The 14,436-nt window shown below is 46.4% G+C and overlaps 1 protein-coding gene across 1 annotated transcript; it reads right to left on the bottom strand.

The window, feature by feature from the left end:
• Positions 1-1,053: 1,053 nt before the first annotated feature.
• Positions 1,054-14,275, bottom strand: VPS26B (VPS26 retromer complex component B). Its single transcript, XM_087706384.1, has 6 exons — positions 13,156-14,275; positions 8,854-9,010; positions 8,583-8,747; positions 7,160-7,335; positions 5,545-5,687; positions 1,054-4,051 (listed from the first exon to the last, which is right to left on the bottom strand). The coding sequence occupies exons 1-6, from the start codon at positions 13,376-13,378 to the stop codon at positions 3,905-3,907; spliced, it is 1,011 nt and encodes a 336-aa protein (XP_087562510.1). The 5' UTR covers positions 13,379-14,275; the 3' UTR covers positions 1,054-3,904.
• Between the last annotated feature and the right edge of the window lie 161 nt (positions 14,276-14,436).

Here is a 14,436-nt window from a genome sequence, read left to right as displayed (position 1 = left end):
TATTCTGGATTCCCAAAGCTTCAGATAGTCCATACTTAAGAAGTCTAAACCATGGTTTAAGTTTATTTTAATTAAGGTCCATCTGCTTTAACCATGCTTAAGGTAAAGGTTTCCCTGTACATATGTGTTAGTCGTTCCCAACTCTAGGGGGCGGTGCTCATCTCCGTTTCAAAGCAAAAGAGCCAGCACTGTCCGAAGACGTCTCCGTGGTCATGTGGCCGGCATGACTCAACGCCGAAGGCGCACGGAATGCTGTTACGTGCCCACCAAAGGTGGTTCCTATTTTTCTACTTGCATTTTTTACATGCTTTCGAACTGCTAGGTGGGCAGAAGCTGGGACAAGTAACGGGAGCTCACTCCGTTACGCGGCGCTAGGGATTCAAACCGCCAACCTTTCTGATTGACGAGCTCAGCGTCTTAGCCACTGCGCCACTGCATCCCTTACCTAACCATGCTTAGTACCATCTATTAGCCATGGTCAATATAATTAGGCTATAATGGCTCAATTAACACGTAATGCTAATTCATTAACTAAGATTTACAAGGCACCAGAGCCAGTTTTGCACAGTGCTCAAAGTCATAATGTGATTGGCTTGATGTTGCCTCATTGCAAAAGATGAACTTGGACCCTGTGATTTAAACCTGGTTTAGCCTCCTTTCTCTGGGTCAACAAACCACCTTTAAACTAAACTGCCTTATAACAATAACCCCTACTGAACGAAGTCAAACCTTTTGGACAATACCTTCTCTTTCTCTTCTGAATATAAAAATGAGCGCTTTCAATCATTCTGAAAATGTTCCGAGTTCAAAATAGTATCCTATACCCAGAAGACGCCAGTTGCAAACAGCTTCGAGGTACTTTCCCACATTGGCCTGCAGGCAAAGGGGCGCCCCAGAGCACCCCAATTTCTCATGTTTCTGCCCAACCGAGTCATTTTTCTAGCCAAGAGGAAAGAACCGCACTTACACACCCCTGGAAAATTTCCATGGCGAAATGGCTACTTCTGAAATCTGAACAGGGTGCGACCCACAAACTTCAGATGCCGACATCCATGAGGACTAGAAACCTGGCTTTATTGCAAAAACAAAAAGTGAGGCTGTTGGCATCTTTCCATGTTTCCGCAGACACTTCTATGAAGGGTGAGATCCAGGAATAAAATTGGTCCAGAATTCGTAAAACCGCTAGCTACTTTCCTTTTACTTATTTATTCGATTTATATTCAAATCCGTTTACTACAAGTAGTTTATAAATAGTATAGCGAGTAGAACCGTAATTTCTACTTCTTTGCTAGAGGAAGAGGTTCACAATTCTAATTTCTCACCCCGTATGGCAGAATCAGGCAACTATTTTAGACACAATTATTTTTTAAAAAAACAAACGAAAGGCAATTGAGACGCCAAGTCAATTTATCAGCAGCCTTAACCCACTGGTTCATTTTGTCTTCTTTCCCCAAATTTGGTGGGGGGAAAAACCACACCTTTGCTGCTGAACTATGGTGATGCAAACACCAGGAATTGAAGCCTTCCAAAAGTCCCCGGACAATCCACCCCGGTTTAAGAGCACACGCAATGTAAAATGTAAAATAAAATAAAAATTAAAATACGAGGGGAATCCTAAAAGTGCTGAAGTCCCAAAATGGACCAAGACAAGTACTGACCATGCTGCTATATGAGAGTGAACATGGATTGATTTCACACACACTCTTGAGAAACATTTGCCAAAAAATAACCCATGGTTTCAATCCACCTTTTAGGCCAGAAAGTGCTTACTTTTATCACACAACGGAGCCAGGGAATAAGAATCAGACAAGACTGGCCACAATTGTCCTTAATTTGTCTGAAATGGCAACAGGTTTCCTGCTTGAGCAGTGGGTTGGACTAGAAGACCTCCAAAGGTCCTTTCCAACTCTGTTATCCTCTTCTGTTATTATTAATTCATTTTGAAGGGGAGGGGGGAAATCCAAGAAAATTCAGCTTGCACTCTATCAGGGGTCGGCAAACTTAAAACACTTAAGCCACAAAAGTCCCCCGTTCAATTCTGGAGCTGACCGGAAGTCTGGTTCCCCACACCAGAGTCTCTTCCTAGCGCAGCGTCCTTTTTCCTAACTGGAAGTCCTATCAATTGTGGAGCTGACCGGCGACAGGGAGCTGCAGCAGAGGAATGAAAGAGCCACATGCGGCTCCGGAGCCGCAGGTTGCTAACCCCTGCACTATACTAAGATGCACTTGGCTCGTTCCGTACGCTGACATCTTCAGGTAGAGTTGAAAATGTGCTTTCTCTGCATGGAAAGGTGGAAGATCTCTTGAGCCATGGAGCGTTCATCTTTCTAGCCTTGAATGAGCTCAGAAAGCAAAGTAGGAAGCAGAAGGAGAGTGATCACCAGTGTGGCAACATGGCTAAGTTAGGTGGCTGATGGCTCACTGTTCATCTAAGATATTCGTGGCGGTGATCACCTCTTTTGGCTGTGTTCCTCCAAAAGAAGGTTTTCTGTACAAGAACAGCTGGATGATCCCAGCAGGAAGTAAATCCAGGACAGTGTATCAGGCAGCGATGCAGCAGAGAAACTCCTGAGATGAGGGTAGGCGATTCTTCCATTTTCTCAACACACCCAAGCTCAGACTTCACGAACCCCAAGAGTAAGAAGTAACAGAATTCTTGGGAATCTGGAGAAAGGAAGTAAGTTGGGCTTACAGCAGGGGTGGGGGAACGATGGGCCTTTTTGTGACTTGTGGACTTCCCCTCCCAGAATTCCTTGCTGGCTCAGGAATTCTGGGAATTGAAGTCCACAAGTCACAAAAGGGCCATTGTTTCCCCCTCCCCTCCTCTGGCTTGAAAGGATAATTTTGACAGAAGCCAGGACGGTGTGTTTTTAAGTCAGCGTTTAAGCAAAACTCTTTTGGGTTTCCGGGTTTGCTCTCTCTCCCTCGGCAAAAATGAGCCCCGGGGGAAGCTGCTAGGAAGAACGGTTTTCACTCAATACTGCGCACAAACCTGAAAACGTTAAGACGGATGCTTGCCGAGTCTGTGTCAGAATCAACGACAAGAAAAACTGCTCCCCGTTGTCTCCCTGAATGCTCCCATCTCTTTCTTTTCAGACGTAGTGGTTTGTCCATCACAACGCTCGATTATTTTTCCCGTTCAGGAGGTGCTTTCAGAACAGAGACTCATGCAGAAACATAGCGGTCGTTCTCTCTAAAGGCAAGTCCTCCTTTTCAAGGGATAAAACCTACAGCGGTACAATCCTTAGGAGCAAAGTGTTGTTTTTAACCCTCTTCCGAAATACAAAGGAACTTCTTGGCATCCAAGAACAGGCCGCGATGACGTCGGGCACGACATGATGTGCCCAATGTGCAAAGGCCGGGCATTAAGAAAGCGGCTTCGTTTGGGTGACGACGTGACGAACGGGTGCTGCTTTTGTACGCAGAGACGCACAACCTGTGATTGCCTGCGCATCTCAGCCATCCAAAGTCTGGTGAACGTTTTGGTTCAGGGTATATTCACAGCTGATTGTTAAATGTGGGGTAGAAGCTTCCCTGGCCGCAGTCATGTTCCAACAGAGAGACAAATGGGACACTCTTAAAATACAAAATATTCTTCCACAGTCCTCTTCCAGCACAGGGTCCAAAACTCCCATCTGTCCTGGCCCCTTTAGCTTATCCACAAATACTGAACGTAAATAGAAACGGCTGTATTCACTTTCTTTTTTTTGTTTTGTTGCGCCAACCCCTTTCCCCAGTCCTGTTAAGTTGCTAGTCCTCAAGATAAAAGACGAAACACACACACACACATATACAAAGACAGACAGACAACCTGACAAGATAATTTTGCGTTTGCAAGTTTCTGGCGGGAGGGCCGTTCTCTCCATGCTCCTCCCTCCGTTTCACGGTTCCTCTTCCTGGGCCCTCACTGCCGCCCGTTGTTCTCTGAAGCCTGGCTGGGGGTCCTGCTCTCCGTCTGGGACGAGGTGCCTTCGAAGCGCTGGGCGGCGATGGCGGCCTGGTGGGACATGCTTTTCCTCACAATGTCACCTTTGCGCCACAACACCACCTCCTGCAGCCCACAGCCCCCCAAAAAGAAGGAAAAGAGAACCTCAAATGCGCTGCACCAAGCTGATCAAGAAGAGGAACATTGGGGGGGGGAGGGGGGAGGACCAGGTGCTCAGGACTACATCTCCCATCGTTCTGGACCCCGGCTGTTCTGAAAAAGTCTAGGGCCAGAGGGCCTTCTCTGCATTGAACAGGGATACGCTAGAGCAGCGATGGTGAACCTTTTTCAGCTTACGTGCCAAAAGCGGGGGGGGGGGGAGCGCAGGGGAGCTGTGCGACACCCATAATGCTATGCGCATGATCCCAGTGCGCATGTGTGCACAACCAACACTCCCCCCCCCCATTTTTGGCGTGGTTTTTTTGCCCTCCCCAGGCTCCAGGGGCTTTATAGGAGCCTGGGGAGGGCGAAAACACCCCCGCCGGCTCCTCAGAGGCTTCAGGAGCATCCCTGAAGTCTCCGGAGCGGGAAAAAACGGCTTACGGGCAAACCGGAAGTTCGGGAACTGACTTCCGGTTTGCTGATAGGTTCATTTTTTTGTTCTCCAGAGCCTTTAGGGACCTTCAGGATTCCCTGAAGGCTCTGGAGGGCTAAAACCGGCCCTATAAGCAAACCGGAAGTCTGTTCCTGAATCTCCGGTTTGCCCGTAGGGCCATTTTTTCGCACTCCAGAGGCTTCCTGAAGCCTCCGGAGGGCGAAAAATGGCCTCAAAACAAGGCCGAAGTCAGCTGGCCATGCGCACACTGGTAAGCTGACTTCGGCCTTATTTTGAGGCCACCTGACAGGGCAACGTCTCGCACACCCTGAGAAATGGCAGGTGGCACGCGTGCCATAGGTTCGCCATCACGGCGCTAGAGAGTACCGTATTTTTCAGAGTATAAGATGCTCTGGAGTATAAGCCGCACATTAGTTTTTGGGGAGGAAAATAAGAAAAAGAAATTCTGCCTCAGCCTACCAGCCTCCATCGGTATTCATCTAGCTAAAGGTTCCCCTCGCACATATGTGCTAGTTGTTCCTGACTCTAGGGGGCGGTGCTCATCTCTGTTCCCGATGTGCGCAGGCACAGAACTGCCAGAAGAAGGGAACAGCTAAGGAACAAGGGGTGACTCGGGAGTAAAGGCACAGGTGGACAGTGAATGGCCCCTCCCATTGAGAATAAAGAGGAGTAAAAGGGGAGTGGAGTTTGCAGGAGACAATCTGTTCAATTCATTAGGGTGAAGATCTGTTCCTGACTTCTTGCCAAGTAATTGCGGCTACAGAGTGGTGTTTGGAAGATATCGGCCTGGCAACTCTCCAAGCCTGATAAAGGCCTGTAGTTGTGAAATCTCTTAAAAGGCTGTTGGCCGGGACTTTGCTGGAGAGGAATTCCCTCTAAATAAAAGAGGTTTTATCGGGACAAGGAGTCGGCTTCATGCTTTTGGGAAGCCTAGGCCAGAACACCTCCTGCCTCAGGATTTCACTCCTGTCCCAAATCCCGACAGATAATTCGGTTTTCTCACCTGCTGTTTAAAATAACGCCTCTCCTCCTCATCAATTAGCACCAGATTGAGGTAATAGCGCACCGAGAACTTCTTATTGATGTCTCTCATGGTGGGAGTCAGTTCATAACCAGCCAGGAAGAGCCGAATTGGGATGGACTCTCCTGTAAAGGAAGGGAGAAGGCAGTTAGTCAACCGAGTATTATTATGATGCTTTTATCCTTCTTTTATATATTTGAGGGGTCCTTGGTTCCCTCCGGGTTTTGTTGTTTTCTTGCAGACGTTTCATTATCAAACTAGGTAACAACATCACTGCTAGGAGGGAGTGGCAATGTGCTGTCTGTTTATAAACCCCACTCCCTCCCAGCATTGATGATGTTACTTAGTTTGGTAATGAAATGTCTGCAACAAAACAACCAAACTTAGAGAGCACCAGGGACTTTACAATCCCGAGCTACAAATATTCTACAAATACACCCAGATACACACTCACACTCATTCACACACACACACACACACACAAAATGCTGGTCTATGACAAAATAAAAATACACACACACACACAAAATCAATTATTTTAATTATTTAATTTTAGTATTTATTATTACTGTTTTATTTATTGGTATCATTATCATTGTATTATTCAACATTGCTATTTTATTTTTATTGGCTCCATTTTGATTTTTGATTTTTTTTTAACATGCAACTTTGCCGAGGGTTTTTGAGTGCAATATCAAAATATGTTTTTCATTATATATATATATATATATATATATATATATATATATATATATATATATATATATATATATATATATATATATATATATATATATATATATATATATATATATATATATATATATATATATAATTTACGCATCACTGTGCTTTGGTTCTTACATTGACTTTACATTTTACCAGATGTAGGTGATATTCTATAGTGATATGGAATTTTTTTTTTAAAAAAAATTATATAAGTGCAGGCGGTGCACATACCTACCGTATTTTTCAGAGTATAAGATGCTCCGAAGTATAAGACGCACTTAGCTTTTGGGGAAGAAAACAAGGGGGAAATTTTTTTGCCTCTGCCTCCCAGCAATTTGCCTTCTTGCAGCAAACAGCAAAGAGCCTGTTTCAGTTTCAGCACAGCAGCTGATTGTCAGTTGGATCGGCCTCCCCACAATCAGCTGTTTCAGTCTGCAGGGATTGCCATAGCCTATTGCCGCCTCCGCGTGCCCCATTTTCAGCCTCCGCATCATGTTTTTGGCCTCTGCGTGCCCCATTTTCCACCCATTCTGTGTGGCGGGAATTGGAATGGGCAGAAAATGGGGTGTGCGGAGGCAGCAATAGGCCAGAAGCCTGAAACAGCTGATGGTCGGGAGGCCAATTCAACCAACAATCAGCTGCAATCAGACTGTGCTGAAGTTGAAACTGAAACAGGCTGTTTGCTGCAAGGAGGCAAAAGTGTATCTTATACTCTGAGAAATACGGTAATATCCCTACCTCCTGTAATTCTGGCATATGCCACAAAGAGGACATTAGGATGGACAGAAGTGAGGAAAAGGGGGGTTGGATTTCTCTGTCCCCTCCACTGGCCATAAAGCCCACCATGGGGATGGCTCTTCCACCTGACCTCTCACGGGGGCTCCATCCATGATCTCATATTTGGCAATGGTATCGTTTTCGTGGTAGACGTTGGGCCCCGTGCCAGTGGTTTCCCTCTTGATGATGTCAATCTCCATGTGTTTGATCTTGATCCGGACGAGAAGGAAGTAGATCTTCCCTACAATCACGTCTTTTAAGTGGTACCTGAAAGATATGTGGTGGACATGCCCCATCACAAGGAAATACTGGTGCAAAATTCGGAAATGGAAGAAATTATGGCGCAAAAAAACAGAACTGAAACCAGAAGCTTTCTTATTAATCTAGTAGATAAAAAAATGGATAAACAACTTCGATACATGCTCACTGCAGCTAGGATTGCTTTCGCACAAAACTGGGGCGGCCGGGGGGGGGGGGGAAATCAATACACCCGCAGATAATTTGAAAAGTACTCGAATGTGCAGAGATGGACAAAATGACAATAGAACTAAAAGAAAGAGGAAGAATCGGATTTCTATGAAATGGGGAGTAGAATTTGCAAGTGCCTAGAAAACAGAAGCCAAAACATAAAAATAGAGAATGTAAATATAATGGTGATAGAAATGATTCATATTATTATAAGTGTTACTACTACTGTTGTTATATTGTGGGACAAAGTCAAAGCAACAGGAAGGCAAGGGGGGAACTAGAAGGGGGGAACTAGAAAGGCTAAATATGAAAGCCGATACAGAAGGCTGCATAATTGCGTTACATTGCTATGTAGGTTTTGTGTTTTGCTTTTTCTTGTTATGTTTCTCTTTCTGTTTTTAAAGATTAAAATGCTCAATAAAAACTATTTATAGTTTTTTGTCACTTATAAAGCCCTTCATGGTATTGGACCTGGGTACTTGAGAGACTGCCTGCTGCCAATTACCTCCAATAGACTGATTAGATCCCACAGATTAGGCCTCCTCCGAATTCCATCCGCCGGCCAATGCCGACTGGCGACTACCCGGAGGAGAGCCTTCTCTGTGGCTGCTCCGACCCTCTGGAACGAACTCCCCGTGGAGATTCGCACCCTCATCACCCTCCAGGCTTTCCGCAAAGCCCTTAAAACCTGGCTGTTCCGACAGGCCTGGGGCTGATGAGTTCCTGTCCCCGCTCGAATGGTGTGTCTGTTGAGTTGCTTTTAAATTGTGGTATTGTCTGTCCATGTCTTTTCGCCCTACCTGTATCCCCTACCCCCCCCCCCCTGACTTGAGTTGTGAGCCGCCCTGAGTCCCCTCAGGGAAAAGGGCGGCATAGAAATATAATAAATTTAATTCAATTCAATTTAGAAAAACAAAAGAAAGATATGGTAGATCAAGAGGGAATGAGGCCGGTGGATCAGAATAACCTTTTCTCTTCACAGATCTCATGCTACCATCCCTCACAGGTTACTTGGATTCTAAGAAGTGCACCACAAGCCCACTTACTTGGATTTATTGTACTCAAACTCAATGTGGAGGCAATCTTCAATCCCCACCTCCATCTTAATGGAGGAGTTGAGCTCCGGATAGGTGCTAAGGGTGTGCACCACAATGTCCATTTCTTTCACCACGTCATTCAATCTGCGGCTCACGGTGGCCCGGAGGAAGTACCTGTGAAAGGAGGAAAAGGTGGATTAAGATTATTCTAACCAGGTTTATCTCCCGGGGGGGGGGGGAAGAGGAAACAGAGAAACCCACTTGTGGGAATGGAACTCACCTCAGCTTCACGTTTTGCCCAGTGTAGGACTCGTACGGTTTCTCCACATGAGTGAATTCAAAGTCGAAAGTTTGTGATTGGGTGAATTCACCAGGACGGGCCAAATCTTTTACCAGAGACACAAATTCGTGGTGGTTTCCTCGGTCGTAGTATAATTCTAGGAAGGATAGACGCTCGATTAAAAAGGATACTTCCATATTAAACAAAATTAAAATAGCAAACTTCAATAGCAAGACTTATATATCACTTCACAGTAATTTACAGCCCTCTCTAAGCAGTTTACAGAGTCAGCATCTTGCCCTCAATAATTTGGGTCCTCATTTTACTGACTTGGAAGGATGGGAGGCTGTGTCAACCTTGAGCTGGTCAGGATCGAACTCCTGGCAGTGAGCAGTGATGCCTGAAACACTGCATTCTAACCAATGTGCTACCACAGTCCATCTTCCTTCCTTCCTTCCTTCCTTCCTTCCTTCCTTCCTTCCTTCCTTCCTTCCTCTTTCTCCCTTCCTTCTTTAGCATATAGCAATAGCACAGACTTATATTCCACCCCACAATGCTTTATTGCCCTTTCTGAGTGATTTACAGAGTCAGCGTATCGCCCTCAACAATCCAGGTCCTCATTTTACTGACCTCGGAAGGATGGAAGGCTGAGCCCAACCTTGAGCCGGTGAGAATTGAACTCCTGGCAGTGGGCAGAGTTACGCCTGCAATACCGCATTCTAACCACTGTGCTACCACGGCTCTGAGGACACCCAGATATCATCGTGGGTGACCCCATTGAGAAACAATGTGGGGTAGGGGGAAAAACCCACTGATGTCCGTTCCCCCCCCCCCCCGGTTTAGTTTTAGGTAATGAACATCAAATCAGTTACTAGTGCAAGAAGCAATTACAAATTAGGTCAAGCAAATGGATGCAGTTCTGAGCTATTATATAGAAATGGCCCCCTCAGCTCCCCCCCCCCAAAAAACCCCCAACAGCAGACATTTTGATTTAAGGCGTTGCAAACAGTTTTTTCTCTGGGAATCCCGTGTGCTGCGTAAATAATTGAACGAAATTCAAAGGCAACCGAGCGGCCGTATATTAAATTACGCAGCATTTTTATAAAAAAAAGCTTTACGTAAAAGGTTGCTCGCCCGTTTATATCAAGCCCGGTGTAGTTCATTGATTGGAGCAGCTCAAGGAGTTGTTAGTTACTGATTTTTTAAAAAAAGAATTACTACTGTTCCACCTATCTCGATCAACCTGAATGAATAACCACTTTGGAAGCTTATATCAGATTTCTTTCCTATCACCTTTCTTTTTTAATTTGGGCCGAGAGGAGTTGAATCCTGAACTTTGAAAACACATGCTCTGTTCTTCAGTGATGGCTTCCCCCCTCCCTCAAACCCCCCCCCCCATATATCCATCATCTAAGCCCAGGGGGTCTCCAAACTTGGCAACTTTATGTTTTGACCTAGGTTTCTCAAGAGCCTGAAGCAGACTCCTCGTCCCAACAAAAAACCCTTTTATTAATTTGCTGTGAATTCTGCTCATTCACATCCAGCAGTCTTTCAAGGGAGGATTTACAGTCACAGACCTTATCTGGCTTGGAGAGCTGCCAGGCCGATATCTGCAAAACTTGGCAAGGAGTCTCGGAGAGTCACAAACCAATGAAGCAAACTAACTGTCTCCTGCAAACTCCACTCCCCTTTTGCTCCTCTTTTATTTCCTCTGGCAGGGGCCATTCATCGTCCACCTGTGGCTTTACTCCCAAGTCGACCCCTGTTCTTTAGCTCTTCCCTTTGTCTGGCAACTCTGTGCGTGCGCACACTGGGAACAGGCTCCAGCTGTCTGTCTGCCTCACTGTTGTCTGACTCTGAAGGCAGCTGATAACTGGCATACAGCCCTGGTTCCCTCTCTGCCTCCGACACAGAGCCTTCCCCAGACTCCAGGACTGGCCCATGTTCCTCCCCAACCTCCTCACTGTCTGAATCTGCTGCCAGCTCTGCTGGCAGGCCACAACACTTTAAGCCTTGTGGACTTCAACTCCCAGAATTCCTCATCCAACTGGCTGGGGAATTCTGGAAGTTGAAGTCCACAAGGCTTAAAGTTGTCAGGTTTACAGACCTCCTGCTCTCAGCCATTGGCAGCTATTTACTGTTGCCCAGTTAAAATGCTGCGATATTCTATCAGGTAAGAGTGAAATAGAATCAACCAAGGACTCTGGTGCATTCAGGTTCTCCTTGATTAAAACAACAACAACAACGAAAGTTTACTGGGAAAAATGTTCAGTAAATTTGCGCTGAGGGTATGCGTAACTTTCAAAATTGCTAGTTGACATTTTCAAGATAATTGATAGGTACTCGGGATAAACTCTCAGATCTGAGTTTTGTTTTTTTAAAGAAATGTGTAGCACACACTGGTGGAGCTTCAAAAATGGATACAGGATATTATCATTCCACGAAATATAAAATAAAAACCTCACCCCGACATGTTATTTATTTTTCACATTTTTGAACCGTCCATCTCCTTTAGGGAGGAGTTTAGAAAGTTTATGTTCTTATTTAAATTTAAGGGTATAATTCAACAAAGTCTAAAATTAATACAACTGGGGGAAAAACGGTGGTTTAGCTTAAAGTGTTATCTCAAAAAGCAATATCCATTGTAAGATGACGTTAAGATAACCACAAATAGTAAAAACTCATCCTGCAGCTAAATCTCATACGAAATTTAATTTACAGACTTCAAGGAAGGCGAGCCGTCACCTGACCTTAAAAGAAATGGTTTTTCTTTAAAACCAAGCCACCTCTGTATCCTAACAAAAATTTAAGACTACCAGTAATCATAAAAACACTGAAAACGCATCCATTCCTTGAAAGATCAATTTAGACCTGGAGCAATCCTACTCTAATCCAATAGAAAAGCATTTATCTTACCTAAACTACTCAGAAAGTGATGGTCACCTTAATAGGATTACTCCCAGTAACCATAAAAAGTTTCCTTAAAGCTAACCCAATCCCAAATTGAAGCAGTTAACAAGGATGTCAAACTCTAAACGTGGTAATGATGTCCAACATGGACAACTTTTAAGACCAGGTTTAGAGTTTGACATCCTTGTTAACTGGTTCAATTTGGGATTGGGTTAGCTTTAAGGTAACTTTTTATGGCTACTGGGAGTAATCCTAGCTGGGGAATTCTGGGAGTCAAAGTTCACAAGCCTTAAAAGTTGCCAAGGTTGATTGATACCCACAGCTCTAAGGCAAAGTATTGTTTGCTGCAAAGCAATTCAGCAAATTACCCTTTCTGTAGCGAGAATTTTTTTAAAAAAACTACCATCATCATAAAAATACACTCCAAACCTCAAACTTCTGTTTGAATTTTATCCCAAACACAAAAGAGATTTTCCATCTTCAGAGTTACCTACTCTTCTCTCTGACTGTCAAAACTTTTACCATGTTTAAGTGATGTCCTTTGTTGGTATGCCAGAACATCAAAAGCTGGCTCAGAAGTATCATCATGGTTTTTTTTATGGGTAGTCCTCATTTAGCGGCAATTGGGACCCACAACTTGGTCCTTAAGCAAAGCGACAGCTATGTGAAATTGCCACTGGGCTTACGGCCTGACTTCAGCTTTCGTTTGTTCTGCAGACCTTGCTTTACCTTGGCAGTAAAGTTACCTTTCAACCCTTGTCATAACAACAATTGGTCACTAAACAGGTCAGTTGCTAAATAGGCACTCCCTGTACTTGCACCTGGCTTAAGGGACTATTGAAATAAAATATGGTGAATGCAGTTTCTGCTTATCACAGGCATCTGTAAAAGATAAAAGTTCCCCTTGGACATATGTGCTAGTCATTCCCGACTCTAGGGGGAGATAATCATTTGTTTCAAAGCTGAAGAGCCAGCACAGTCTGAAGATGTATCCGTGGTTATGTGGCTGGCATGAATAAACACCAAAGGCACAATGAACACTGTTATCTTCCCACCAAAGGTAGTTCCTATTTTTCTACTTGCATTTTTTACGTGCTTTCGAACTGCTAGGTTGGCAGAAGCTGGGACAAGTAACGGGAGCTCACTCCATTACGTGGTGCTAGGGATTCGAACCGCCGACCTTTCTGATCAACAAGCTCAGCGTTTTAGCCACTGAGTCACTGTGTCCCTGAATACAGGCAGGGACACTACAACCTGTAGCAAGGGGCAAATGGAACCAGGATTCATTCCCTTCCTCCCGTCAGGTCAACTAGCCAGGATGGGGCAAAGGGAACCAGGATTCATTCCCTTCCCACCGTCACGCCAAACTAGCCAGGATTTAGTCCATCTTACCAATTTGCCCAATGAATTCCACCTTGATGCCTTGGTGTTCCAGGCGTTTGTTGGGGTGCTTGAGGGTTAAGACGACCCTCCCGGACACGGTCTCGCCGTCATAAAAAAGGAAATATTTCTCCTTCTTGCCTTCCTCTGTCTTATGTTCCGCTCGGCGCCTGCTCTCGGCATCGCTCAGGACCAGTTCCAATTCAGCGCTCTGTCCAAAGCCGAAGAAGCTCATCTCGGAGGCCTGGGCAGAGGGACCGGGCACCCCCCCTTTCCAAGAAGCTCCAACAGGACCCAGGCCCAAGCCAGGGAAAGCGTGGGGGCTGCCTTAGAGATGCCCAAGGCTGAGAAAGATGCTGAACCCACCTTAGAAGCAACCTGGCCTTTGCTGGACCATCAAGCCATAGATGGGGATGCTGAGCAAAGGGGATGCAGGATGGGGGATGCAGGTGACGAAGCTTTTACTGCTGGGAAAGGCTCAGGGCCAGAAGGGACCCCCGCCGGCCGATGGAGCCAAGGCAGACCCGAACATAAGGGAGCCTAAAAACGGGGGGAACACAAGGGGGACCCCCAGATGCAGATGCCAGCTGCCAAGGAGAGGGAGGCGCCCGGGAGCAGGAGCTGCGACCCAGGGAGTCAAGGCAAGGCGGGTGGGCGTGCGAGGGGAAGAAGGCTCAGCTTGCAAGCCTGGAGGAAGAAGGTGCAAAGCCGGGGTGGGGGGGAAAGGGGGCTCCCCGGGAAAAGCGTGCAAAGGAGAGGCATGCAAAAGAAGCAGCCGGGGAAAAGAAGCAGGAGATCCGGGCTCCCTCTCCCTTTTTTTTTTTTTTTTGCACGTCTTCCAAAGACGCTGCTGCAAGGGGATGCTTTGCACGGCGGAGCAAGGGGAAATGGGTGTTGCACGGGGGCGTTGCTGCTCCTTGCCAGGAAGGCCGCAAAGCAGAGGGGTCCAAAATGCAAGGCGCCGCCTCGTCCCCAGCAGCCGGGCCGGCTTCCTTCCAAGCGGTGACAGCAGGCCGTCGCTGCGGCAGCCGCCCGCCGCCGCCGCCGCCGCCTCCCTCTTCCTCCTCCGCTTGGGCTGCGCCGGCTTTGCAAAGGCTTTGCAAGAGAGCTCGCGCCGCGTCCCGGACTTAGGGATCGGGCACCGCGCATGCGCCAGTCCCGGGTGGGGAGGAGGAAAAAAAGGAAAAGTGGGAGGCGGCTGTTCGAGTAGCACCTCGCCACGGCGCATGCGGGCTTCCCGCCTCGGGACTCGCCCGCCCGGGAACGCCCCTTCTTGGCCCTCTTTCTCGTCGC

This window comes from Thamnophis sirtalis, unplaced genomic scaffold, assembly GCF_051295495.1.
Source record: "Thamnophis sirtalis isolate CommonGarterSnake01/CBP01778 unplaced genomic scaffold, rThaSir2_p1.2 scaffold_2, whole genome shotgun sequence".
Classification (NCBI taxonomy): Eukaryota; Metazoa; Chordata; class Lepidosauria; order Squamata; family Natricidae; genus Thamnophis; species Thamnophis sirtalis.
The sequence above is the reverse complement of the archived record's forward strand: the minus strand, read 5'-3'. Positions and strand labels throughout refer to the sequence as shown.

What these genes read in the sequence shown, in the direction of transcription:
- VPS26B (XM_087706384.1), bottom strand. Translation starts at nt 13,378, where the DNA reads ATGAGCTTCTTCGGCTTTGGACAGAGCGCTGAATTGGAACTGGTCCTG. An exon ending in GGGCAAAACGTGAAGCTGAG is followed by an intron (nt 8,748 to 8,853) that starts GTGAGTTCCATT and finishes CTCCTTTCACAG; the next exon opens with GTACTTCCTCCGGGCCACCG. An exon ending in TTTGAGTACAATAAATCCAA is followed by an intron (nt 7,336 to 8,582) that starts GTAAGTGGGCTT and finishes CATATCTTTCAG; the next exon opens with GTACCACTTAAAAGACGTGA.